Source organism: Eleutherodactylus coqui, chromosome 1 (assembly GCF_035609145.1).
Source record: "Eleutherodactylus coqui strain aEleCoq1 chromosome 1, aEleCoq1.hap1, whole genome shotgun sequence".
Classification (NCBI taxonomy): Eukaryota; Metazoa; Chordata; class Amphibia; order Anura; family Eleutherodactylidae; genus Eleutherodactylus; species Eleutherodactylus coqui.
The window spans coordinates 479477493-479502464 of NC_089837.1; the positions used below are offsets into that span (position 1 = coordinate 479477493).

At 46.5% G+C, this 24972-nt stretch overlaps 1 protein-coding gene across 10 annotated transcripts in view; it reads right to left on the reverse strand.

Annotated features, from left to right (window-relative positions):
* SMARCC2 (SWI/SNF related, matrix associated, actin dependent regulator of chromatin subfamily c member 2) overlaps positions 1 to 24972 on the reverse strand; it is a 56679-nt gene that overhangs the window by 8169 nt on the left and 23538 nt on the right. For 7 of the 10 annotated variants that reach the window (XM_066585276.1, XM_066585205.1, XM_066585257.1 and 4 more), the window contains 18 exons: positions 20577 to 20692; positions 19014 to 19138; positions 18867 to 18926; positions 18239 to 18276; positions 17017 to 17147; positions 16853 to 16924; positions 16235 to 16348; positions 15951 to 16104; positions 15121 to 15237; positions 13941 to 14003; positions 13594 to 13852; positions 13350 to 13511; positions 13228 to 13266; positions 12492 to 12556; positions 9360 to 9489; positions 7233 to 7387; positions 6952 to 7086; positions 4053 to 4377 (listed from right to left, as the gene is read on the reverse strand). In XM_066585276.1, coding sequence (XP_066441373.1) covers positions 4053 to 4377; positions 6952 to 7086; positions 7233 to 7387; positions 9360 to 9489; positions 12492 to 12556; positions 13228 to 13266; positions 13350 to 13511; positions 13594 to 13852; positions 13941 to 14003; positions 15121 to 15237; positions 15951 to 16104; positions 16235 to 16348; positions 16853 to 16924; positions 17017 to 17147; positions 18239 to 18276; positions 18867 to 18926; positions 19014 to 19138; positions 20577 to 20692 — 2260 coding nt within the window. The remainder of the gene's footprint in view (positions 1 to 4052; positions 4378 to 6951; positions 7087 to 7232; positions 7388 to 9359; positions 9490 to 12491; positions 12557 to 13227; positions 13267 to 13349; positions 13512 to 13593; positions 13853 to 13940; positions 14004 to 15120; positions 15238 to 15950; positions 16105 to 16234; positions 16349 to 16852; positions 16925 to 17016; positions 17148 to 18238; positions 18277 to 18866; positions 18927 to 19013; positions 19139 to 20576; positions 20693 to 24972) is intronic. The other 3 variants (XM_066585225.1, XM_066585214.1, XM_066585241.1) reach the window with 2 other exon arrangements.

Genomic DNA, 24972 nt, shown 5'->3' on the forward strand with positions numbered 1-24972 from the left:
TACGGCAGCAGAGAGCGCACTTGATATGCGGCTCTGTCCCGAACTGCGACTCAGGGTGCAGGAAACTACTGAGGGGGACGAAGCTGACTCCTGCTCAAACCAGTGTATGCGCTGCTTCGGGCATGGAAGTACCCCCGGTCTCAGCCGCCTGGGGTATTGCCGACAAGCACCTTGAACCCTGTTGTACGTAGGGCAAGATATTCTCCAGCTGGATGTAGTCTCGTTCCTTAACGAGCGCGCACATAGTATGTGACCCTTGCCGGCCGCTGTCATCGTGTCCTCCTGGACACGGACACTGTGATGCGATTGTCTGTAGAGGAGTTCAACCGGATTCGGCACAGACATGAGGAAAAATGAGTCCAGAGACTCCCTGTGCGAGTACTGGCAAGAGATCGCATACTGTTATCTGTAAGAGGAGATTCTCTCTGCTTAATCTCGAACTACAGCGCGAGCGCACTTGGTATGTGGCTCTGGCCGCCCCGCCAGCATGTCCTCCTGGACGCGGACACTATGGTACATGTGACCGCGGGGGGAACCACAAGGGAGCTGCCGACATGTAAGGCTCAACCCGGTGCGGAGCCGACATGGGGAAGGATGAATCCAGTCAGCGAGCCCAGAGTAATGCTGACAAGAGTTCGCACACTGTTGTCAGTCTATATAGAGCTGTAGCGAGAGCACACCTGGCATGTGGCTCTGGCCGCCCTGTCCGCGTGTCATCCTGGACTTAGACACCGCGGTACTGCTGGCTGCAGGGGGGCAATGGGGGAGCTTCCGTCAGGCAACGCTCAACCCAGTCCGGAGTAGATATGGCTAGCTGTGCGGTACTCCTTCTGTATGGAAGGGGTAATAGGGGCGCTATCAGCGACCAGGGAGCCACCGATAGTCTGTGTGTAGTACGGAAGGGGTCCCAGCGACCTCAGTTTCACAGAGAGGATTGCGTAAGGAGTGGTCAGCTGCTGCCTGCGGGCAAAGCGGGTCGCACAGTAGCATTATACGCCAGCCTATGGCAATCGAACGCCCGAACGTCGCGAGCTACGCAATCTGTTCAGCAGCAAGGCAATGGTGGCCGTGCGATACGGTTATCCACCAGCTGTCCTGACCGGCGGCAACATGTGACCAATGCTGCTGTAGGGGGCGATGCTGGTGCACAACCTCTAAAAATCGCGTGGCCTGTTCTGCTGCGCGTGGCGCCGAGAGCGTGGCCGCTTGGAGGGGATTCTAAAATGTCCCTGCGCCGACACGGAGAGTGGGGCCGGCAAACCGGCTGTGCGGCGCTACAGAAAGAGGGACGCGGGGCTCCACAGGGTAGTCGCCCGCTAGGCGGGGAAAAATACATACGCCCGCTAGGCGGGGAAAAATACATACGCCCGCCTGGCGGGGAAAAATACATACGCCCGCTTGGCGGGGAAAAATACATACGCCCGCTTGGCGGGGAAAAATACATACGCCCGCTTGGCGGGGAAAAAAAAAAAAATCAAACGCCCGCTTGGCGGGGGAAAATTCAAACGCCCGCTTGGCGGGAAAATTCAAACGCCCGCTTGGCGGGAAAATTCAAACGCCTGCTTGGCGGGAAAATTCAAACGCCCGCTTGGCGGGAAAATTCAAACGCCCGCTGGCGGGAAAATTCAAACGCCCGCTGGGCGGGAAAATTCAAACGCCCGTTGGCGGGAAAATCCAAACGCCCGTTGGCGGGAAAATCCAAACGCCCGTTGGCGGGAAAATCCAAATGCCCGTTGGCGGGAAAATTCAAACGCCCGTTGGCGTCTGCATGCCCGGCCGACGGTGCGAGGAGCCCCTGCACGAAACGAGCCGCCGGGACCGCGGCAAAGCCAGCCGCGGGCGGCCGGCAGCGCGAGCAGCAGCCGTCATCAACAGGCGCGGGCGGCCGGAGGCACATCAGCCGTGGGGGGCCGCTAACAGCCGCGCATCAACCGCGGCCGTCACCCACAGGCGACCGGCGTCACATCAGAGTTTAAAAGGGCGGCCCACCCTACCGCCGCGGCAGCTAAGCCGCGGGCGCCCCCCAAACAGCCGCGGGCGCAGCATAAACATCGGCGCTGCGGGGCATAAGCCGCAGCCGCCCTGTAACAGCGCAGCAGGCGGCATATCTAGCAGCGCAGCGCAGCTAACAAGCAGCGCAACGGGGAATAAAGTAGCGCAGCCGGCGACATAGCAAGCAGCGCAACGCACATCGGGTGCAATAACAAAATAAACCCACATACTTACCTCCCTTCTTGATGTAGGGTGGCTCCCGGGCTCCAGCAGAGCTTCTCCCCATCATCGCCTGCCTTTGGTGGGGCAGTGGATGCCGGACCATAAATAAGGGGGGCTCTATGGCTGGCGGGTCACACTCAGTTTGGTGGCCGAGTGTGCCTCCTTTTCTTCAGAGGGGGCCCGGCAGACAACAGAGGGTTACATATCACCTCTGTTCGCTGCCCTCGGTGGGTTAATGGGGAGAGTCCTGCCTCCTCGTTATGCCCTGGCCTTCCGGGAAAAAAATGGAAAAAATGCAAAAGAAAGAAAAAATAGTCTCAGCAGGAGAGACGGTCCTGCCTCCTAGACACTAAGCAAAAAACTGAGCTAGCATGCTGCTTGCAGGAGGGGTATAGCTAGTGGGAGGAGTTAACACTTTTGTGCTTAGTGTCGCCTCCTAGTGGCAGAAGCTATACCCAAGGTCTTTGCTGTGTCCCCCAATGATAACAGACGAGAAACATTAGTATGGATGTTTGCACTCATTGGGGGACACATGAAGACCTTGGGTATAGCCGTTACCACTAGGGGGCAACACTAAGCAAAGACAGACTTCGTCCCTCCTACCAGCTATACTCCTTCAGACACTGAACTAAATCAGTTAGTACGCAAGCAGTAGGAGATAACTGGCAAAAAACATGACGTTGAGCCGAACAGACTATACATAGAACGATAGTTTTAGGAAAAGAGTCAGGCTGGATCAAGGGACAACATAGAACAGACATCAGCACCAGTATAAGCCACTGGGTGGGTGCTGTGTCCCCAATGAACGGGACAATTTTACGTTAATTGTGTTTTCTCGTCCGTATTATTTGGGACACAGCAAGACCTTGGGACGTTCCAGAGAAGTACCCAAGGGTGACGGGCCAGAAACAATCAAGACACTAGCCTGTTCCCAGGGGGCACGAGTAAACGCCGACTCCATCACGGATCGCAATTAATGCTTGCTATCCCTTCTCAGACATAAAGATAAGGTAGAAAGCGTTCCTGTTCCAGTATGAAAACAGCTGCCGATAGAGAAATACATTATCCTAGTGGTAACAGCTATACCCACCCAAGGTCTTCCTGTTGTTCCCCAATGATACGGACCAGAAATGACCAATTAAAGTCTACGGGATAGCATAAAATCACGCGTATTCACTGCAATTTTAATGCATGTTGCCAGGAGACAGTGGCATTAATTGGGCCACCTTTTTTTTTTAATTGTACATGTGAAAAATGCAGTGAATAGAGATGCAATTCGGACATCAAAACTGCGCACACTAATCAAGAACACACGCGACACGCACATATACGTTCACGAAAACAGGACATGCGGCGTTGTTTCTAACTCAGACTATTCGTCCAAGAGAAAAATCGCTCATGCGAATCAACCCATTCAAATGCTTTCTTTTCCCGTGCGAGTTCTGTCCATCTTGGAATCAGACAGAACTCACGCGGCAAAACCGTCCGTGTGAATACATCCCTTAACATCTAGTCAAGCATGCAGGGGAAATAATAAGCACTTCTGATAACAGCCTTCAGAATCAGACTGTTGGGTTGGTAGGAGGTAAAACTAATGACTTAGGCCTCCTGCACACGGGCGGATTTGCATTGCGAAATCCGAAGCGGGATTCCGCATAGCATGCTATGAGAAAATGCGATTTCCTGCCCATGAGCGGAAATCGATTGCGATTTTATGCTCGTGGGGAAGAAAAATCGCTGCATGCTGCGATTTTGTGCGGGCTACATGTGCAGGCGGCCTTAAAAGAAAAATAAATCTATAATATATTTGTAGAATAGAGCATTGGTGGGTCACTCACTGTGCGCTGGGCTGGGCTGCGTCGCTCCTGGTTGCTGAATATTCACTGGTGGCTGCACTGAAGGTGCATTTGGCTGAATAATCCCCTCTGTACTGCTTGCAGAATTGCTGACCCCAGGTGTGACAGAGGGTTGTGGCACGGCGATGGAGTGGGCAGTAGGTGGCACAGGTTGACCAGCAGGTGGCGGCGGCGGCTGGTGTTGCTGCTGGTGTTGACTCTGAATTTGCTGGAAATGTTGCTGACGAGCCCTCAGCTCAGCATATTTTAGCTGCTCCATATGAAAAGATTGTCTGTCTGCTAGGAGCTGCTGCCGCTGGTATTCCAGCTATGGAATCAAAAGAGAGGAAAAAGTCAAAGACAAATTGAAGACTGCTGGCTGGTCTACTTGGCCACAAACCTATTTAAATGTTACTTTCAGAAGTGGCGCCCCCTACATGTGGCTCGCCAGCTGGAAATACAAGTCTGCACCAATGATAACTGAAATCTCATACATTCTATGTAAAACTTGGTTTCGACTGAGATAGGGACCCCTTTTTGGTCACTTGGCTCCTGGGACAGGATCATGTAATAGACACGTGGCACTATGGCAGCATTGTCAAGCTAAATTTCGCTCTGGTGCAGTATCACCATTACTTAAAATGTTTCGCCAGGATGTTTTCATTCATATTCGTAAATGGTTGAACATTTTAAAGACCGTGGACACCTTGACACTGAAGTTTGTTTTTTTTTTATGTGGACTTGCTTCCAAAATGAAAGGCGTTGTGCCAACCCTACACTATGGATAGAGCTTTGGGACCCCCACTGATCATGAAAACAGAATACCCCATAATGCATGGAGAAGCGGTAAAACGTGAGAGCTGCCACCCTGTTCTTTTTAAAGGAGATGTCCCGCGCCGAAACGGGTTTTTTTTTTTTTTAACCCCCCCCCCGTTCGGCGCGAGACAACCCCGATGCAGGGGTTAAAAAAACCACCCGCACAGCGCTTACCTGAATCCCGGCGGTCCGGCGTCTTCATACTCACCTGCTGAAGATGGCCGCCGGGATCTTCTACCTTCGTGGACCGCAGCTCTTCTGTGCGGTCCACTGCCGATTCCAGCCTCCTGATTGGCTGGAATCGGCACGTGACGGGGCGGAGCTACACGGAGCCGCTCTCTGGCACGAGCGGCTCCATAGAAGACTGCTGAAGACCCGGACTGCGCAAGCGCGGCTAATTTGGCCATCGGAGGCCAAAAATTAGTCGGCTCCATGGAGACGAGGACGCCAGCAACGGAGCAGGTAAGTAAAAAACTTTTTATAACTTCTGTATGGCTCATAATTAATGCACAATGTACATTACAAAGTGCATTATTATGGCCATACAGAAGTGTATAGACCCACTTGCTGCCTCGGGACATCTCCTTTAATGGGACTGCTGGAGACTGTCAATAGCTTGTAATTCGCCATTGCTCTTGACTGAGTTGGCGCTCTGCTCCTCCCCTCCGCAGCAGCAGGGAGGAGGAGGAGGATGTACAGGGCAGATTGGAGTACAGTATATATATGGGGAGAGCGTCCAAGTTTTCATGCAGAGCAGATGACACAGGCTATCCTGTATCACAGTGTAGGCCTCTTCATATATTTAGCGCTACTGCCCATGCGTACATTTCTGGTATAATTTATACAAGTTTCTGGCGTGAAATAATACATAATTCCATCAGTACAGGGCAGCCATGCCCCCTCCTGAAAAGCCTCAACAACTTTTCGATAAAATGTCAGGGCTGGCGCAAAAAGTAAAAGAAATAAAACAAAACACTCATTTGTGAATACTTGCTTATGCAAAAACAATTGCGTCTTTTTTCCACCAGAATCTGGTGTAAACCGTTTTGTAAATGTGCCCCAATGTCTTAGAGACTACATGCAAGGTGCCGGAGAACACAAATGCCTTCCAAGCTGCTAGGTGGAACTACTGACCTAGACGCATGGAGCTTGTAGTTTACGCATTAACTTAATACTTTATCACGGACACTTATAAACTGATTTATGCCAGAATTGTGGCATAAAAAGGTCGCGAAACTTTGCATAAGTCCTGCTTAAGCAAATACTTAGTAATTTTTCTACTTTCTACCCCAACCATGTCACTTTCCAGACACATTTATGCATAATTTAAACCAAAAAACTGGCATAAATTATACCAGAAATATACGGCAGGTCGGACCTGGCATACATTTTTGTCTAGGTGGATACAGATGCTAGGAACTGCTTAATATACAAAGAGGCATGAGCCACTCCATGTATTAAGTGCACCATGCCCTGGAGGAATTATAGTAGGACCAGCGTTGGAAATGCTGCTCTCAGTAAATGTCCCCCTATGTATTCAAAGAATTCTACACAAAAAAACGTATAAGACTGCTTTCACACCTGTGCTGGGGATTCCGCTTTCCTGCTCCATTCGGGGAAGCGGGAAAGGGGAATCCCAGCAACCAAACAGTTCTGTCCAAAGAACAACGCCGAGTGCCCCACTTTGACTATAATTGGGTCCGCCTGTTTTCTGCCCAGCTTTTGGTCGGAAGTAAAGTGATGACCAATCATATCATGTTTTATTATTTAGAAAAACAGCTAATCCCTAATCGGCAACTACATAAGGCATTTAAGGGGCCTTTCTTAGGCATCTGGCTACCATGTTTGACCTTGCTATTGCATCACGGGGGTCAAGGATTGAGATTATATTGGAAGCCTCCTCCATTTGTCACTATTGAACACCAGAGTCATCTCCGACATTGGCTATTGTTCTAGGAGGCCAGCTAGCAATCTCAGCTGTCCTTCCAATAGGTGACGGCATTCTAACTGGTCCTTAACAGCAGGCTTCCAGCGCGTACAAATATTGACGTGCTAAAATAACAATTAAACAATATAAATAACATACAGCTTCCCTCTCTCTGTCCATGATGGTTTCAAGCTCCTCAAAGTGCCTTAGTTTAATTTCCAGCTTCTTCATCTGGGTCTCCACCAGCAGAGCCACCAGGGACTTGATCTTGCGTTCTTCCACCGCTGCCAAGTGCTAATGAAATAGAAATGACTATGATAAAGACGCAATGTGATATTACCAAACATTCTCATATCACGTCACGGCTCACTGATAAAACAAAGTATATCCGAGTGTCTCAAAATATCAGTACGCTGCCAACTGTCTACTATCCAACTCACCTTAGCCTTGACAGCAGCGGCCGCCAAAGCAGCAGCAGCAGCTGTGGAGAGGTTGCCTTCTCCAATTTCTCTTTCTACCTTATTCTTTGCTTCAGTCTCTTCCTTATCTGTCTCTTCTGATCCTTCTTTGCTGTCCGAAACTTTCTCTCCATCTGCTTAAATAGAAACAAAGTAATTAAAAAAGCAGACAATCAAGCGGTTACTGTACACCTCTGATGATCTTCGACACCATGATCCTCATTTAGATTTCTTTAGTAATTAGTTTAAAATGTCTTCCTACAAAGATTAAAAGGTTAGAAGTTACTCAGCTAATACTAAAATAGGCCTGCTCAGCACTACAGGGTTACATATCGAGGTCAGAAATCAATGACCTTTCTCATTTTGGCCACTGCCTCACACTTTCCATTGTGCTAGGGTGAACTAGAAAAGAGAACAAGAGAGTGAAAGAAGTAAAATCAAGTCTGTAACAACAAGGAACTATTAAGGCAGTTGTCACCAGATTCATGCTGCCCGAACCACGAGCTGCATGAACCAGGGACAGATGAGCCCATTCGCCCCATATATGTTTTATTCTGAAACTCTGCTGCATTTCAGAAAAAAACACTTGAAAGTTTCACTCGGAGCGGAACCTTCTGTACACTAGAGTCAAAGGGGCGGGCCATGCCAGCCTCTCCCTGCCCACAGCCGCAAGAGTGACAGCTACTCTCCCTGCTTGTTATAAGGGGAGGGCTGTCTGTCTGAATTGGAGCTCTGTTCCAGCTGTGCTCCAAGCCAAACTTCTAAGGGTTCGTTCACATCAATGTTGGAGGTTGCGTTCAGCAGCACAATTTTGTCCTGTAAATTCCGTCAAAATGCTGAATTGCTGGTCGGAAATTGAAGGAACCCCCATTATAGTCAACGGAGGGCCATTCGCAATCGTTTGGAACCATTCAGCCAGTGGGTGACAATTTTATTGCTTCTCGAATGGAGCAGGAAAACAGAATCCCCCAACGCTGATGGAAACGAGCCCCAGGTATGTTTTTTTCTGAAAAGTAGGAGCGTTTCCGAATAAAACATACATGGGCTGAGTGAGCATATCTGTCCGAAGTTCATGTTGCCCATGGATCGGACAGTATGAACTTGGTAACAGTTTTGGAAGGGGAACGGGGATGAGTAAGGTGAAAAGAAGAGCTTTGAGTGTCAGCAGACCTGTGATTGCAAAGATATGCATCTGGCCCAGCTGATATGAGGACGTGACAGACACGGAAAACCCAAGATAAAAGCCACGTTATTACCTATACTAATAGCAGAAAAAAAGTTCCATGGAATAAAACCATTACAAAAAGACACCATATCATAACAAAAAGACATTAGACCAGACCTGCCAATGCAGAAAAGAAGGATTGGACATTTTAGGATTTCAACATGTCCAATGCTTTGTCTCCATTGATGTTTAACCCTTTGCAATCCAATTTTGGATTCAGGGTTTCCTAGGGTTTTTTTTCTTTCTGCCATTATACAATGGCACCATCTGCTGGCTAGAGCCAGTACTGCAGTATGGTACATGCTAGAGAGACCCCGATAACAGAGCGGCCAGTAATATACAGTAAGAATACCCTGCTGGATGTCTTCTGACATCGGAGCTGTACAGGCTTCAATCAGAATGTCTTAAGACGTCAGATAGTGGATTGGAAAGGGTTAAGTGATGACGATCTCTGTACAGCACTGTGAAGGCAGAAATACCTTGTCCCTATACTACCGTAAAGCAACGTTAAGGGTGTTTCACAAGTTGCGGAAATGCTCCGGTTTATCCGCAGCGGACACATTTACTATTAAAGTGAATAGGATAAGGCAAAGCCTGTTCAAATGCAGAGGTAATGCTGTGGCCAGAAATTGGCGGCAGCGGCCCCGTGCTTCGATGGCATGTCACCGCACTGCCTCAAGGTGACCGTAGCAGCAGCTGGAACAAAAGGGATGAGTATAATCTCGATTTTTGTTTTGCACCGTTTCCCCCACATTATTAAAAAATGTAAATAAAGCCGTGCACAATCCCTTAATCTCTCCAATACTTGACAAGCATGCTGGAGAATCATCAAAATGTAATAAGTGTATTAGAATGTGATTCTATTGCACGTTGCAAACACCTACCCATATCAACATCACTCTTGTCCGAGTCCTTGTCTGTGTCCACATCTTTACTCTTATCTTCTTCTTTCTTTGTGACATCAGCCACACGTTCCTTCGTGTCTTCCTCAGGTACTGACTCGGCGGGAGAATCCTTAGGGTTAAAGTAACAATGGGGATTACATTATGGCCTGCTTCATAAAATCCATCAATACACACAGGGAGGTTGTCACAAGGACCGATCACTTAAGACATCGAACAGATGGCAATATCTTTATACAGACTCCAATACATGATTTATTCTTAATGGTTCTGCAAAGTCACCTATGCAGATCTGGACATGAACCGAAGTCGCTTTTAATTTGATGACTAATTGTGTAACTACTTCCAAAATATTAAGCTTGCTAGAAAACTCATTATTACAACCGTTCCGTTAAATAAAAAAAGTCAAGGTCCTACTCATTTTTAGTGGCTCGGCCTTAGTCAGGTTGTGCCCATCCTTAAAGGATACCTAACTTTTCTGACATTTTATAATAAGTGGTAACGTGTGGACATGAGGATTAGTATCGCTACTAGCCATTATGTGAGTCGCATTCTAAATTTTTTTTAGCAGTTTTCCCCTCTGCAGGCTGTATCTTCAATTCTCAGTTTTCCTAGAACTGGTGGGTGTAGACCAGCTGCCATGATGTCTTCAATACACAGCACACAGAGAGAAGATGAGATCCCGCTCCTCTATCTCTTAAACACAAAGAATCTGCAGCAGTATGGAGGACGTTATATAGCACTACTGAGTATTGTAGTTGTGAATTAGCACCAAGATAAAATAAAACACTTACTAGAAGCTGCAATCATGTTTGTGTGCGTCTTTGCCACTATCTCCCACCAGCAGCTCCCTCCTCCTCTATAGATTTTTATGGGCAGCACAAGATAGTAGCAAGTAGAGATGAGCGAGCGTACTCGGATAAGCGGTACTCGCTTGAGTAATTGGCTTTATCCGAGTACCGCTGTGCTCGGGGCTAAAGATTCGGGTGCCGGCACGGAGCGGGGAGCTGCAGGGGAGAGCGGGGAGGAACGGAGGTAAGATCTTTCTCTCCCTCTCTCCCGCCCTCCCCTGCTCCCCGCTGCGACTCACCTGTCAGCCGCAGCGGCACCCGAATCTTTAGCCCCGAGCACAGCGGTACTCGGATAAAGCCAATTACTCGAGCGAGTACCGCTTATCCGAGTACGCTCGCTCATCTCTAGTAGCAAGCAAAGTCCCCCCCCCAACCCCTCCACTCATACTTCCTATAATCCATCTCGGTGATCTTGCTATAATGGTAGATTTCTCATGACAACAGGCAGTGGACAGCAAGTTAGGAAGTAAGTGAGACTTAGAGGAATTTTTCAGCACCTAAGTGTTATTTAAAGCCTCCAGCACACTAGCTGGGAGAGCGACTTGCCACCGAGGCGCTCAGGTGAAACTTACATTAGACAAAATATGGACACAAGAGCGTGTCATCTGATTTACATAAACGATACATATTGACATTCATGGTCATCCGTAAAATGGACCAAAATAAGGCATGCACTGTTCCTAGCGTCATAGACCTAAAATGGGGTCATGTGCTTTCCGTGGATTAACCAGGACAGCACATAAATTCCAAATACAGTACTGAGGCACCCAGTCTTAGGCCGGTATCACAGGGGCAATAAAATCATGCGAGATTTGTGTATTGCGAGACGCACAAATGTGAACCTCATTCATTTGAATGGGTTCATACACATGAGCGGTGTTTTCTCGCATGGCACCGCCATACAATGCCATGCAAGAAACATATCGCACCATGTTCTAGTTGTCCGCGATATCGCCCATTGCTTTCAATAAGGCTGGCGGCAGCAACGCCGGCTCCATTGAAAGCAATGTGAGAACTCCGGGATTCTCTGTGACAGCCACAGCAGGGGATTCCTTTATCCCCTCGGGGAATCCCTTCAGACGCCGGCCCCATTGACAGCAATGGGATTAAAAAATTTCCCGGCGTGATGCGAGGCTGTTTTAACATGAAACAGCCTCACATCTACGGGGCTTTCACATGGTGGAAAGTGCGATATTGGGCCGTGATTCACAACCAGATATTGCCCTCGTCCATGTGAAACTATCCTTAGGTAGATAAAAAGCTTGTTGAAAAACAGGATTTGTTGTTACTTACCGTAAAAGCCTTTTCACAGATGTTCATTGAGGAACAAATCAAAGAACTTGGGTATAGCTCCTGTTTCGGGGGAACTGGTGGCTTCTTCTGAGATTCCCCCTTCTGTTCTTCGTTTAGTTGCAGGTTGTTGTTGAGCTACATATTCAGTTAGCCTTTCGGCTTTTCCTCTCCTACTGCTTGTGTACAAAATGCTTTTGCCGAGTGGCTACTAGAGGGGTATAGCTGGTAGGAGTAATCAACTCTTTGTTTACTTATGGGCCATTTACACACAATGTTTATCGCTCAAAGTTCGTTCAAATAAACGAATTTGAGAGACAATCGTGAAGTGTAAATGCAAATTAAAAAAAAAAAAACAACCTAAAAAAAAAACAAAACCCACTCACTATTCATTCAAAAGTTATCTAGGTTAAGCGCTGAGCAAGAAGCCCGCGTTCCAGCCGTGGAATGTATCAGTGTAAACGCTCTGCACGAATATTAACGACCTTAACAGTGATGTCGATGCTCATGCAGTCATTTACCAGGCTGTTGTCTCGTGTAAAAGGAGCTATACCCAAGGTCTTCAATGTGTTCTGCAATGACACAGCAGAGAAAGTTAGTTATTAATTACCCACTGAATATTAAAGTTATGGGAAAAAAGCTGATCTCGTTAACAAGGCTAAACATATTCCCTGCAACAAGTGTCTTAGGGTGCCTATATGCAGAGGCGTAACTTGAAGCTCCCGGGCCCCGATGCAAAACTTGTAACAGGGCCCCCAACTATAATGCTTTACTCATAGTACTGGGCTCCCTGTATGGAGAAGAGAGGCCTTATAAGCCCCCTAAGGCTCCTGGGCCCGGGTGCAACCGCATCCCCTGCATCCTCTATAGTTACGCCCCTGTCTATATGCACTGCAGCCGATTAGCAGATTACCCACTAATTACAGGGCTGGACCTAGACTTACAGTTTCGCCTGTATTATATAGGACTGTACCTTTGGCTCTTTTTTTTCCTCTGTAGGCTGTGGTTCAGGAGGGGGCTCTTCTGTGATATTCTCCTCTAGAAAACAAACATTATCAGTGCTAAGAATTACTGCATAGCTATGTACAAAGACTGCATGCAATACAAAAATATTCATTGCAAACAATTTAGTTCTCTTCCCCCATTATAAATTTACCCGCTAAAAAACAACATGGCTTAAAGTGAACAGCAATGTGCCACAGAAACCTATAGATCCCAGTCTCCACCACGGATCTGGGATGTTAACATTTGGGGACAGTGATAGAGGAGATGTACTACCAAACAGCTTGTAAGAGTTTGGCCTTTAAATGTAGAGAACCTGATGCTGTAATGACTGATAGATTAATGGGCTTCCATAATAAACTAAAAAGCCTATGCCCCCTAGGCAGTTTGGATGCCCCCTCTTGGATCCGCTACTGTGTTAATGGAATGTATGCTATAAAGTGTGACAATAGTGAGTGACATTACTCAGTGCTGTGACCTGTGCCGCTGCTCAAAAGGCAAATGGAGCCACTGCTAGAGAAATAATAAGTTCTTCCTACTGTCTGTCTATTAGGATTCATGCAAGGAATTGGGCTAATGATTCCATGGCAGTGATGGTGGATTGGCACACTGGTGAGGGATCTTCTGGAAAGCCATGAAAAAGAAGTACTAGGACTAGCACCCTATGGTCATAAAATTAGCAGTTGGAAAACAAGGGGCCCACATACTGTTTTTGCACAAAGACCCTCTGTTTTCTGTGTCCGCTCCTGAGTAAAAGAGTACATATGGGTCAGTGTTTACTTCTGTCAAAAAATCAACTACTTTTTGCAGTAAAGACAACAAAACTTACCTATCCGGTCATTTTCTTCACAGGTCGTACCAGCAATACCACTGCTCTCAAGTCCATAACTGGGGTCAGCTTTACCCGTCATTTTGGCAGCATCTTCCACTTTGCGAACATGAGCTTCTACTAGTGCCGTAGGAACTTCTTCCTTCATTTTGGAGAACTCATCTGAAGAAGATCAAAAAAGTTTGCAAAAACCTCAGCAACTTTTTTTAGTCCATCTAAATTAGCTCATCAGTGAATACATTACCAAGAGCTGATTTGGCAGCAGCAGATGCCACACGAGGGTCCACCACAGATGCTAGGAAGGCTACTGTGCTCATTACTGGGTTACCAGATTGGCTAAATGGTATAGGCTGATAGGCCAAAGGTCCGAGTGAAGCATCAGAGTCCTCCAAATAAGGATCCTCAATGGGCAGCCGCAGAAAGTGTAAGATACATTCATCTTGGGTACGGCTGCCAACGTGTTCAGACACCTTGTTCCAGTCATCTTTATACATTTCTAGAGCCTGTAAGTAATATAATCAATCGTTTTCACATATGCAATACAAAGACACAATGCTTTATGACTTGCCTGACTTTTCTGCCATAAATTACCTCAAGAAGCAGCAAAGTCTCTTGTTCTGTCCATTCCCTCGTGGCACTTGCAGCAGATTTACTCTGGGGGAAAAATGTAACATATAGTGTGTAAGGCTGAAAAAAACGCATGTCCATCTAGTTCGGCCTATTACCCCCTGATGTTGGTCCAGAGGCAGGCAGAAATCCCCATGAGGTAGAAGCCAATTTTCCTCACTTTAGGGGGAAAAAATTCCTTCCAAACACCAAATCTGGAAATCAGAATAAAATCTCTGGATCACCGACCCTTCTGTAGTAATCAGTGAGATAACATGTAATATTCTTACACTCAAGAAAGATGTCCAGACCCCTCTTGTACTTTTTTTAGTGCGTTCTCCATCACCACGTCCTCAGGCAGAGAATTCCACAGTCTCACTGCTCTTACAGTAAAGAACCCCCTTCTATTTTGGTGTAGAAACAATCTTTCTTCAAGATGTAGTAAAGAAAACTCTTACATGAATGCATGACAGCATTAGCAAAGTTATCAAACTCAATGTAAGGTTAAAAAAAAATGGGGAAAAAAACAATGTTGCACAAGCGTTTTGACAAAACTTGGTTCTATCAGATGCTGATTATGCTGACTTCCTGCACGATTCAACCAGTTTAGCCTGTCCCTTGCTAGGCATGAGGTCCCATTCTCACCCCTCCCAGGCTCCCCTTCCTCCCAGCTTCTTCTTCCTTCCTGTACACTTCCTTTCGTCCTTCTCGTTTTTTTCAACTTTGGGCCTTTTTTGCCCAGTTTAAGGTCATTGTTGAAAATCTTGGGATGATCTGGGGCGCCGAGTTGGGTTTTGCCCTCCTTTCTTTATTGGGTTACACGCCCTTGCTAGGTGTGCTTTTGGTCTTTATGTTCTGTGGTTTATAGAATGTCTATGTACTATGCTTTATTGGTTCAGAGGCTCGCCCTTATGCTCGCTTTTGTTCTACTTTAGCTTTTAAATGAAGAATTAAAAAAAAAAACCAGGGCGGAACTAAAAATTGCATTTCAGTTTAGGTATTGTAACATTATTTTTACCTTTTATTTCCTAAAGGCCACTGCAAACAAAAACATGCAAAAAACAAAATGCTAAAACAATTTCTGGCATATGTATAATTTGGTCTTCATAGTCTATGCATTGATAAAACAAAGACCTATTTTTCTTGTAGAATCATCACTGCTTACCTTGGAAGTGGTGTTCTTCTTGCTGTACATATCGGTCCTAAGCCCGAAGTTTTGTAGGTCAGTTGGTTTTTCTTTATTTTTGTCAGGAAAAGTCAGCATCTGTTGTGCAGCAGGGGCCTGGAGGAGAACAGATGAAGAAGAAGGGACTATAAAATAAATCAGTAATACTGCAAAAACACCTTGAAATACTAAAATGGAAAGATACCCTTTGGCGGGCTGTGCCTCTCCATAAGCCTCTGTTCACATCTGCATTGAGGTTTCCATTTATAACAGAAGCCACAACACTACCGAATCTGTCCCAAGACTAAACCCACATTGCTGAGGTATCAGTAGTGTTGACAGAAATGCTGAGGATATGACAGAATCTGTTATGAAGTCGTCAATGCAGTGGTGATCAGAGGTTATGCCTGATATTTTTGCCTTCAACTTCAACAAATGAATAGAGATGAGCGAGCGTACTCGGAAAAGCACTACTCGCTCGAGTAATTTGCTTTATCCAAGTATCGCTGTGCTCGTCCCTGAAGATTCGGGTGCCGCTGCGGCTGACAGGTGAGTCGCAGCGGGGAGCAGGGGAGAGCGGGCGGGAGAGAGGGAGAGAAAGATCTCCCCTCCGTTCCTCCCCGCTCTCCCCTGCAGCTCCCCGCTCCGTGCCGGCACCCGAATCTTCAGGGACGAGCACAGCGATACTCGGATAAAGCAAATTACTCGAGCGAGTAGTGCTTTTCCGAGTACGCTCGCTCATCTCTACAAATGAATAAATAATGATGGTCCCAAGAAGGATTTCCACACAGACAAATAAAAACAGATATGATGTGACAAGCTAGACTCACCTGTGGTGTTTTGGGTTGCAGTGGTACCAGCCCTGATGGTGTATCGGCTAAAACATGGAAATGAGAAGTAGGCGGTGGTCCCATTGGTGTAGGGCGACTCTCAGCATCAACCTGATAGTTGATTAGACCCCATTGTTCCAGGAAGGCATGAACCCTGCAACAATCGTTTAACAACGAAGCAACAGTTTAGCCATCCATATAGATTCACATAAGGAACCACCAAGAGCCAATTCTAAATTAATGCCTTGTAGCCCTCTCAGCTACACTTCCACTGTCACTCGCACCTCATGATAGCACACACATCCCCTGCCAGGTTGCGACGGCACGCTGTTGAAGTGAGGTATTCCTGAGGGTTGAGCCGATACGTGTCAATCATGAAGTTTCGATATGCTAAGTATCTAATGAACAGAAAATACAATGTTTTAATGTTGAGTTTGTTACATATAAAAAAATTGAATTAGGCATCTGCACACTTTTCCAAGACTAAGATATTGATGACCAATCCTCAAGATAGGTGAGATCGGTGGGGGTACATTGCTCGGGACCCCTATCGATCATCTGAAGTGGCCACGGCACTTGTGTGAGCGCCGCAGCCACTTCACTGCATACCTGGCACAGACATACATTTCATAGTGGTTGTGCTTGGTATAGCAGTTTAACCTCTTTCACATCAATGGGATTGAGCTCCTCCTAGGCGATGTGACCAAGAGCCATGGCCTCTTCAATTCGCTGATCATCGAGGGTTCCAAGTGGCAGGCCTCCACCGATTAGGTATTGATGATCCATCCCAAGTCTTGTTATCAATATCTTAGTTCTGAAAAATCCTTTTATGAATTATAGCCCCTTAAATCCAATGTAGAACAGGGTCAAGAACAAAAAGCATAAAATTAGGTAGCACTTACATCTCTGGCGTTTTAGACTTGTTCTTGCCATTGAAAAATTCCGGTAGTGCTCTGCGCTCAATGGCATGTACACTGCAAGAGACATTTCAGAAGGTGGCATGAGATACATAAAGTTAAAACAATGGTCTGGGGGTTCGAATGACTGTTGGAAAACCATTTCTTACCTATTGTAATCAAACCATGCAGCATAGCTGGGGATAATAATGTGGTGTGTTTGTTCCGTTACATTGTCCTCATGAAGATCGGAGGTCTTGACTTGTTCACTTTTGATCCCTGTAGAGTTCTCCTCCTCTTCCTAGGAGGAAACAAATAGCATTCTTAGGCATTGTTTACTAATATTGCTGTTTAGTGCAGTACCTGTCAAAATGTGTGAATAAGGCCCAACACTAGGGGCCCTTTTAGACGGCACAAGTGCCGTTTGCATGAGCGAATGAGCCGATGACGTCATCAGCAGCTCGTTCACTCTCGTACAGCCTTTTTAGACAGGCAGATTCAAAGTTGACTTGTTCAATGAGAATTATTCACTTCTCATTCAATGTTTCACGTTCGCTATGTGAAAAAATGAAGATTGTGTTTAAACAGAACGGCGAATGAACAAACCAACAAGGATTTTCATGCCTGCAGAAACTAAACAACCAACAAGAAGCGAACGATTCTCGCTAGTCGTTGGTTCGCATTTAGACGGAACAATCATCATTCACTTTAGTTTACTTGAATGATTTTTTGAGCGACAATCGTTCCGTCTAAAACGAAGAATGGTTAGTAGATATTTAGGAATTAAAAATATTGGGGGAGATTTATGAAAGCATTTGTGCCTTTTTTGGGCGCCGGATTTTTGAACCTTATGCACCTATCCCAAATGATTTATGCCTGGTCCCATCATTTCCGTGTGAAAAAACCCCACTAACTTCACATGTATTGCCAGAAATATTGCGGATTCTGTTTGGAACTGTGGAAAGAATCTACAACTTATAAGCATATCTTAAGAAAGATAACAAAGATCTTTAACCCTTTCCAATCCACTGTCTGACGTCCCAAGACATTCTGATTGAAGGCTGTACAGCTCCGATGTCAGAAGACATCCAGAAGGGTATTCTTATTGTATATTACTGGCTACTCTGTTGTCGGGGGGGGGCCTCTCCAGCATGTCCCGCAGTACTGGCTCTAGCCTGCAGATGGCGCCATTGTATAATGGGAGAAATAGAAAACCCCCTAGGAAACCCTGAATCTAAAATTATATTGCAAAAGGTTAATACTAAGTAGTATATATAATTTTGACGTATTCATACACATTTCACGTTGCTGTCCTTTAACCAGTGATCATATTAAAAAGACCTAAATAAAAGTAGAAGAGTATTGTCAAAATTTGAACCTTGGAACATGCACCTTAGTGATAGCATCCATACTTTCGTCTTCCTGTTCATCTGTTAAAAAAAAACAAAAAAAAAACAACAAATGAAGGCGACAGTTTCAATGACATTTCCGTTCCCCTCCACTAGCATACAGATTTTAACTTGCACTTTTCTTTGCCGCACAGGTAACATAATGAAAGCCATTAAGGGTCCATTCACAACTGCGTCAGAGGTTCCGTTTCAAGCCTCCAGTGTAGATCTAATAGGAAATCCCGACCAAAACAGAGCTGCATGCTGCACTACTTTGTTGGTTAAAATGCGGGTTGGAATGCCAGAAGCTGGACAGCCCCCATTATAATCAATGGGGTCCATCCAGGCCCCGACATGTGTAGGATGCAGCATTTTCATTGTTTGGCTCCGAGGACTAGAGCTAAACAATGGATTTCACTCGGAGGCCTGGTGTAAAAGGGGGCCTAACCAACTTTTTTGGCGATACAGTTGAGACCCAAGGGGGAAGGGGGGGGGGGGGTGTCTCACCTCTTAAATGAAGCTGGGAGAAGAAGCCAGTTGCTGAAGGAGTACAGCACTCCGCAGAGTGCAGTAACCCCTTCAATCTAGTGATAAGACTACATGCACTTACTGTAGAAATAACAGCAACTCACCTAGGTCAGTCACAGTGCCACCCTTCACTGGAGCAGATTCAGAATCCTTCTTGGTGTTAACTAGAAAATGAAGATATATAGGTTTGTGAGATCTTCAATTACACATTCAGCATATTTATATACATATACTACACAAACAAAAAATACCTGTTTTGGGGAGTGTTACTTCTTCTACATTAGGCACTGGGGATGGTTCATCCATATCTTTTGTTAGATCCTCTTGTTCTTCCTCCCGATGACCCCGTTTTGACTTGTTATAAGGGGTAGATGGTCTATAATGTACAAAGTTCTAGGAATTAAACACGCCTGCTGCAGTGATTAAAAAAAGCTGATGGTTTATGTAAAACTGTAACACTATGTGAAACTTTAATTATAGAGGAATATAACCTGGGCAAATGTAAACTACGCCAAACAGAGATCACAGGCGTTGGGGATACCAAAAACATATGAAGTTGAGCGAGATCATTAGCCAATCAAGCGAATACCACCAATCAATTGATCTATGTTGACAAATAATTGACAGATATGACTGATAACATTTAGACCAATAATGTGCGTTTATGAGAACAGAACAATAATATTCCACAAAAACTTTTTCCGTGATTTCTGTACATAAGAGACATGTAAGCGACATGAACAGCATTCATGTACAGTGTGCTTAAGGCTGTATGCACAAGGGCAAGAACTTGGGCCTGAGATTCCCAAGCGCAAGTCACATCTGACAGCTGTCCAATGTGTGGAACACAGCACATTATGTGGGTACTGGTGCATTATATCTCCACTGGAAGTATGGGAGAAGACATAGTGATTGACTGTATCCGCCCTGTTGACGCCCCCAAGCTCCTGATTGGCTAGGGCTGTGATTTGCCGTGGCTGGAGGAGCTGGGCGAGCAGGAGGAGCAGCAGCGGCGAGAGAGAGCGAGAGAGAGAGAGCGAGAGAGAGAGAGAGCGAGAGAGAGAGAGAGCGAGAGAGAGAGAGAGCGAGAGAGAGAGCGAGAGAGAGAGAGAGCGAGAGAGAGAGAGAGCGAGAGAGCGAGAGAGAGCGAGCGAGAGCGAGCGAGCGAGAGAGAGCGAGCGAGCGAGAGAGAGCGAGAGAGAGCGAGCGAGCGAGAGAGATGCCGGCGGCGGCAGTGACAGCGGGGAACGTGAGCAGACATGCGTGCGCGGCTGCATCACATGGAGCCCAGCAAGGACAGTGGCGGCAGCGACAATACAAGCGCGTCTGCATGAGAGGGAGGCCAGCGAGGACAGTGACAGGCAGGGGACAGGAGCAAAGATATGAGGCCAGCTGGGACATGTGTAAGCTGTCAGGGGGGATAGCCGGTACATTTGTGTCTGGGGAGATGGGTGTACGGCAGCCAATCCGCAGCTGTAATCACCACCTGGGTGTTCCCTGTAACTGAGCCTGGCCAACCCATGTCTCCATCCATAGTTCCGGTGGAGACATATGACACCAGTACCCATTATATGTACTAATGTCATCCAAGAATCGGACCAGAATAGACCTTGCATCAATTTTTCAAACTCAGACTATCATTCGGAGTGCAAAATTGCTTGTGTAAATTAACCCATTCAAATAAATGGGTTCGTCTTCGGTGCAAGTTCTGTCCATCTCAGACACAGACAGAGCTTGCATGGAAATCTCGCCCGTGTGGACACAGCCTGAAAAACATGGTAAAGGAGACTTGTAACACAGACAGATAGACCAACCCTTTCTTGACATTCTTCTTCTTTGCTTCTGCACTTGGAGGAGGTGAAGGAGAACGTTTTCTCTTTTTATAATTAGGTCCTTTCTTGTCCCTGCGTTCTGAGTCAGGACTACTTACCTTTAATGAGAAGGCAAAAGCAATACTAAATATTTGCATATACAATTAATTCTCAACAAAGACTTAACATCTTTGTGATAAATACTATGACCTGCTACACTGTAAGACGTATATAACGTCAAGCATGCAAAAATAAAAGGAACATCTTAAACTCTCCATGCAAACTATTTTTCTAATCCATATCATTGTGGGACTCTATAGCTGCTGCCACTAGGAGGCGACACTAAGCAAAGAAAACATTAAACACTCCTACTAGTTGTACCTCCTGCAAGTGCCCGAAAGAGGCTCCGCAGGTCTTCTGTTTTTCATTATTTTTCCTTCTAGCTGGGCATCAGGGATGAGCTAACTTCCCTGATGTTCCCCAAGTGGGGAGGGGGGAAACAGTGCTGCACAAGACACAGTGTTACCCCCTCCTCTAAAAAGACAAAGCGGAACAGAGCGGCAGTAATCACTATGCTTGCTACCAGCCATGGGGGTCACCTGAAGTTCCTGTCTGCTCCCCCCAATTCCAGCGATCTCTCACCTCAAACAGAGTCGCTGAAGCGGTGACTCTACGGAAGAGAAGAGGATGAAGATAGGCAAGTAGGCGGGATTAGGCAACTATTGTACTGACGTCCCCTTACTGTCTCGCCCCCTTGGGCCCATTCATCCACCTGCGCCAACAACCGCAGTTTCTGGCACACTTCTAACCCTCCCGCTTTAGCGCAGCAACGGGCTGGGGTCAGAAACTGGGGTTCATTAGTGAACGGGGAGGGGGTGCAATTTACTCCTTATCTCCTCCCCCAGACAGTCCGGCTAGATTAGACTCCACATGAGCTCCCTGCCTCTAAGCCCATAAAGGCCGCGACTAGAGGCAGGACCTCTGGGAGGTGGAATTCCCCCTCTCCCTGAGCTGCTCTTGAAAAATGGATCAGTTTCTGGTCTAAGCTGAAATCGAGCCCCGGCTCTAGGCCGGTATAGGCCACAATCGGAGGCAGGACTCCAGATGCGCGGGGAGGAGGTGGAAGCTACCCCATACCACATGAATCCTCTACGCCTCCCGTCTGGGCCGTTACCCCATTCGCGACAGCTACCGATGGAACCCTCTCTCCATGCTCGTCCCGACTCACGGTACCACCTCAAACGTCTAGGCCTCTGTAGGCCATGACGAAGGCAGGGGTGCAACCCTCTACCCGCGCGTGGCTCACTATCAGAACCACCTCCGGCTGGGTGAGTCTCAATTCAAGGCCCCGGCTTCCAGGCCTCTTTAGGTCGCGATGTAGGCAGGATTTTTGGCACTCGGAGAGAGGGTAGAACTCTCCTCTTCTTGCAAAAACCTCTATTCCGCAGTCCCTAGGAGTCACTTCCAGCTGGGTGAGGCTCCAGCAAAAGCCCCTGGCTTCTAGGCCTGCATAGGCCGTGGTGGAAGCGGGCCTTCTGCGTGCAGGCAGACGTCAGAACTGCCCTTGTTCCTGTGCAAATCACTATAGGCCAACTGCCCTATTTTTTCCGAGCATCCGGCGGTCCCTAGGCTCAGATCGAGCGCCTGGTTTCTAGGTCAATCCTCTCGTGGCCCAGTCATGGGGGACATCCTAAGTAAGGTCAGTCTTTAGACAAGACCCTACTTACTCAGCGACCACTTACAACCACGCGCATATTAGATTGGTTGCTGGCTTCTAGTACAACTACTCATGCCAGAACCAACCAAAAGACGATGCTGCAGTACTTCACCAGATTGATGAGTGATGACAGTGCCATGGGGGAATGGAAGGATTGTCGTTCCCTTGTCACCGCTCATCACCTGGAATCATCATCATCTAGATGATGACTGGCCTAATCAGATAACTGGTGGCCCTATTGGGCAGTCTATTTATTTCAATAGAGCAACATTGAGGTGGACTGTTACACGAGCCCAGGGCCTGCCGGGCAGGTGTCCCTGTACACCATAACTAGCTTGGGCTTCCACACGTACATGTTACCCTCACTAGCAGTAGGAGTAATAGTTGTGCAGCCCGTATGCGCCTCACAGGAAGGCATCGTTATGGCATCGAGCCAGCCCATTACTTTAAATAATTGGGTTATGGCGAGACTCCAGATCCCCCATGACAATATGGCAAGGAGTCATTTATTCCACGACTTTAGGGGAGTTGTTATCAGTCAGTCGTGACAACCATACACTACCTCATTACCCCCTTTTCCAGGAGGAGTAATTGTAGGACTGTGAGTCTCCTTCTGCATGACTGCTCATTGATGGAGTAGTAGTAGTAAGCCGTATCAGTATGGCACAGATCCAGGCAATCATGACAACCATCCTTGGTCTCATTAGCCTGTTTATTGCCCCCGTCTTAAAGGAGTAATACTAAGCTGTGCAGCTATCTTGGTATCGATCAGGTCTAGTCAGCCATGACAACTATCCTCGTTCTCATTACACCCTTCTATGTAATGGTGGGACTGTGGGTCTCAGTATTCAGCACGATTACTAAATGATGTCTACTCTTCCACCATATTACCCTCTTCCTTAGGCCTCGTTTAGACTAGCGCCGTTTTAGCGCATTAGAGGCGCATGAAAAGATCGCGTCTATTAGAAACAATGGTTTCCTATAGAAGTGTTCACAGGTATTTTAGACACGCTAAATACTCGCACCAATCAAAGATATGACATGGACTGCAGACCTCGCATCTAAGGTCTGTGGTGCGAGAAAAGATAGGACCTGACCTAACTTTGGTGCATGCTTTCCATAGACTCCTATGGGAGCTGGAAAACACGCATCACGCACCTCCGATCGTATGAACGGGCAATTTCACAGCTAATTAAAGTAACTGAAAATGACCCGTTCACGCGATCTTTGGTGCAGTATAGCCGCAATATTTTCACGCGCCCATACAGAGCTCGTCTGAACGAGGCCTAAGGAGGAGTAATAGTAAGCTGTGAGACTCTCTACCTCTGGATCGCATGGTGCCAGGCAATCTCAGTTCCCTCATGGCCATGGCTATGAAAGCCATCCACCTTATGCGTTCCTGGTATGGGGGAGACTGATGGGAGCTCTACAAAATATTGTATACTCATGACTACCCAATGTTATGACCATTATCTCTCGTTGCCACTGTCTAGGCGGGCCAATTTTCTTACTGCGTTAGTCCAATGACTCCATGACGAACAGCAGCTAATGCACTATTCCTCTTTACTAGGAGGAATTATGGCAGTGTTGTACAATGCAGTCTCAATCATAAATGCTTACAGCAGATCTTTAGTCCCCTCATTAATTATTTTCTGGGACAGAGGTGTAGTAGACATGATAATTAGTTAGTATAAAATGTCTATTGATTTGTATAAACCAAATGTATTACGCTACTGTAATGACTTTTAGCTCTGTGGAGGTTAATGGCCACACAATTTCATCATGGTAGTTGCTGGACAATGGCATGGTGAAAGATGTGTGGTATAATGTTAGCTGAGTACATAAGTTGCACAAGCAGCCTCTAAGAGTTAAAGGTTATAGTGTTACATGTATACCTATATTCAATACTGAGTGTTTTCCTAGCCCTCTCCCACCCCCCACACAGACACTACTTAAACAATGACTTGTCACGTACACAGAAATTCCTTCAGATTGACTGCATGCTAAAGAGGACAAAGTCCAAACTACACTGGACTTGGGGCAGGGTGGGCAGTGAGGTGGAGGACTCTATATAACCTAGCGAATAAGAATATATATATGTTACTGATGTAATCTGTTAAACGCCCATAAAGGGCAGGTGTTATGCTTTGCAATAAAAGGGGCTGTCTGGATGTTTCTCCCCAGAGAGCCATTTTGAACATGAGACTGATACCTCATGTTTAACTTGGTCAGTGTGCACATACTGTTTCTACACAATTAGGAAGCTACAGAATACCCTGAAGCCTGCTAGAGAAAAACATATTCTAGCTCAGAGGTATAGAAAGCTATTATGACTAACCACCTGGTTGACAATCGACCGTTATCTATCATCTGTAAGGAGGAAGAAGCATTATAGCTACTTTGTCTTCATGCAGTGCATCATAGTGTGAGGTGGCCCATTTAAGTCCCTGCTCTGAGGTGCAAATATCCTGCTGATAGACTCTATGTCTGACGGGACATATAGCCTTTCAGTATCTGGCATCATGGTCATATATGTAATGGTAAGGGAACTCCATTGCCTTCTATAGGCTAAGAAGGGTACCCTTCCTTGAGCAGTATTCTTACCGTGCACAGAGATGGTATCTACGGGTAATTAACACTTCCATACATGGGAGGAATAACTCTGTCCAGCAGCAGTCTGCG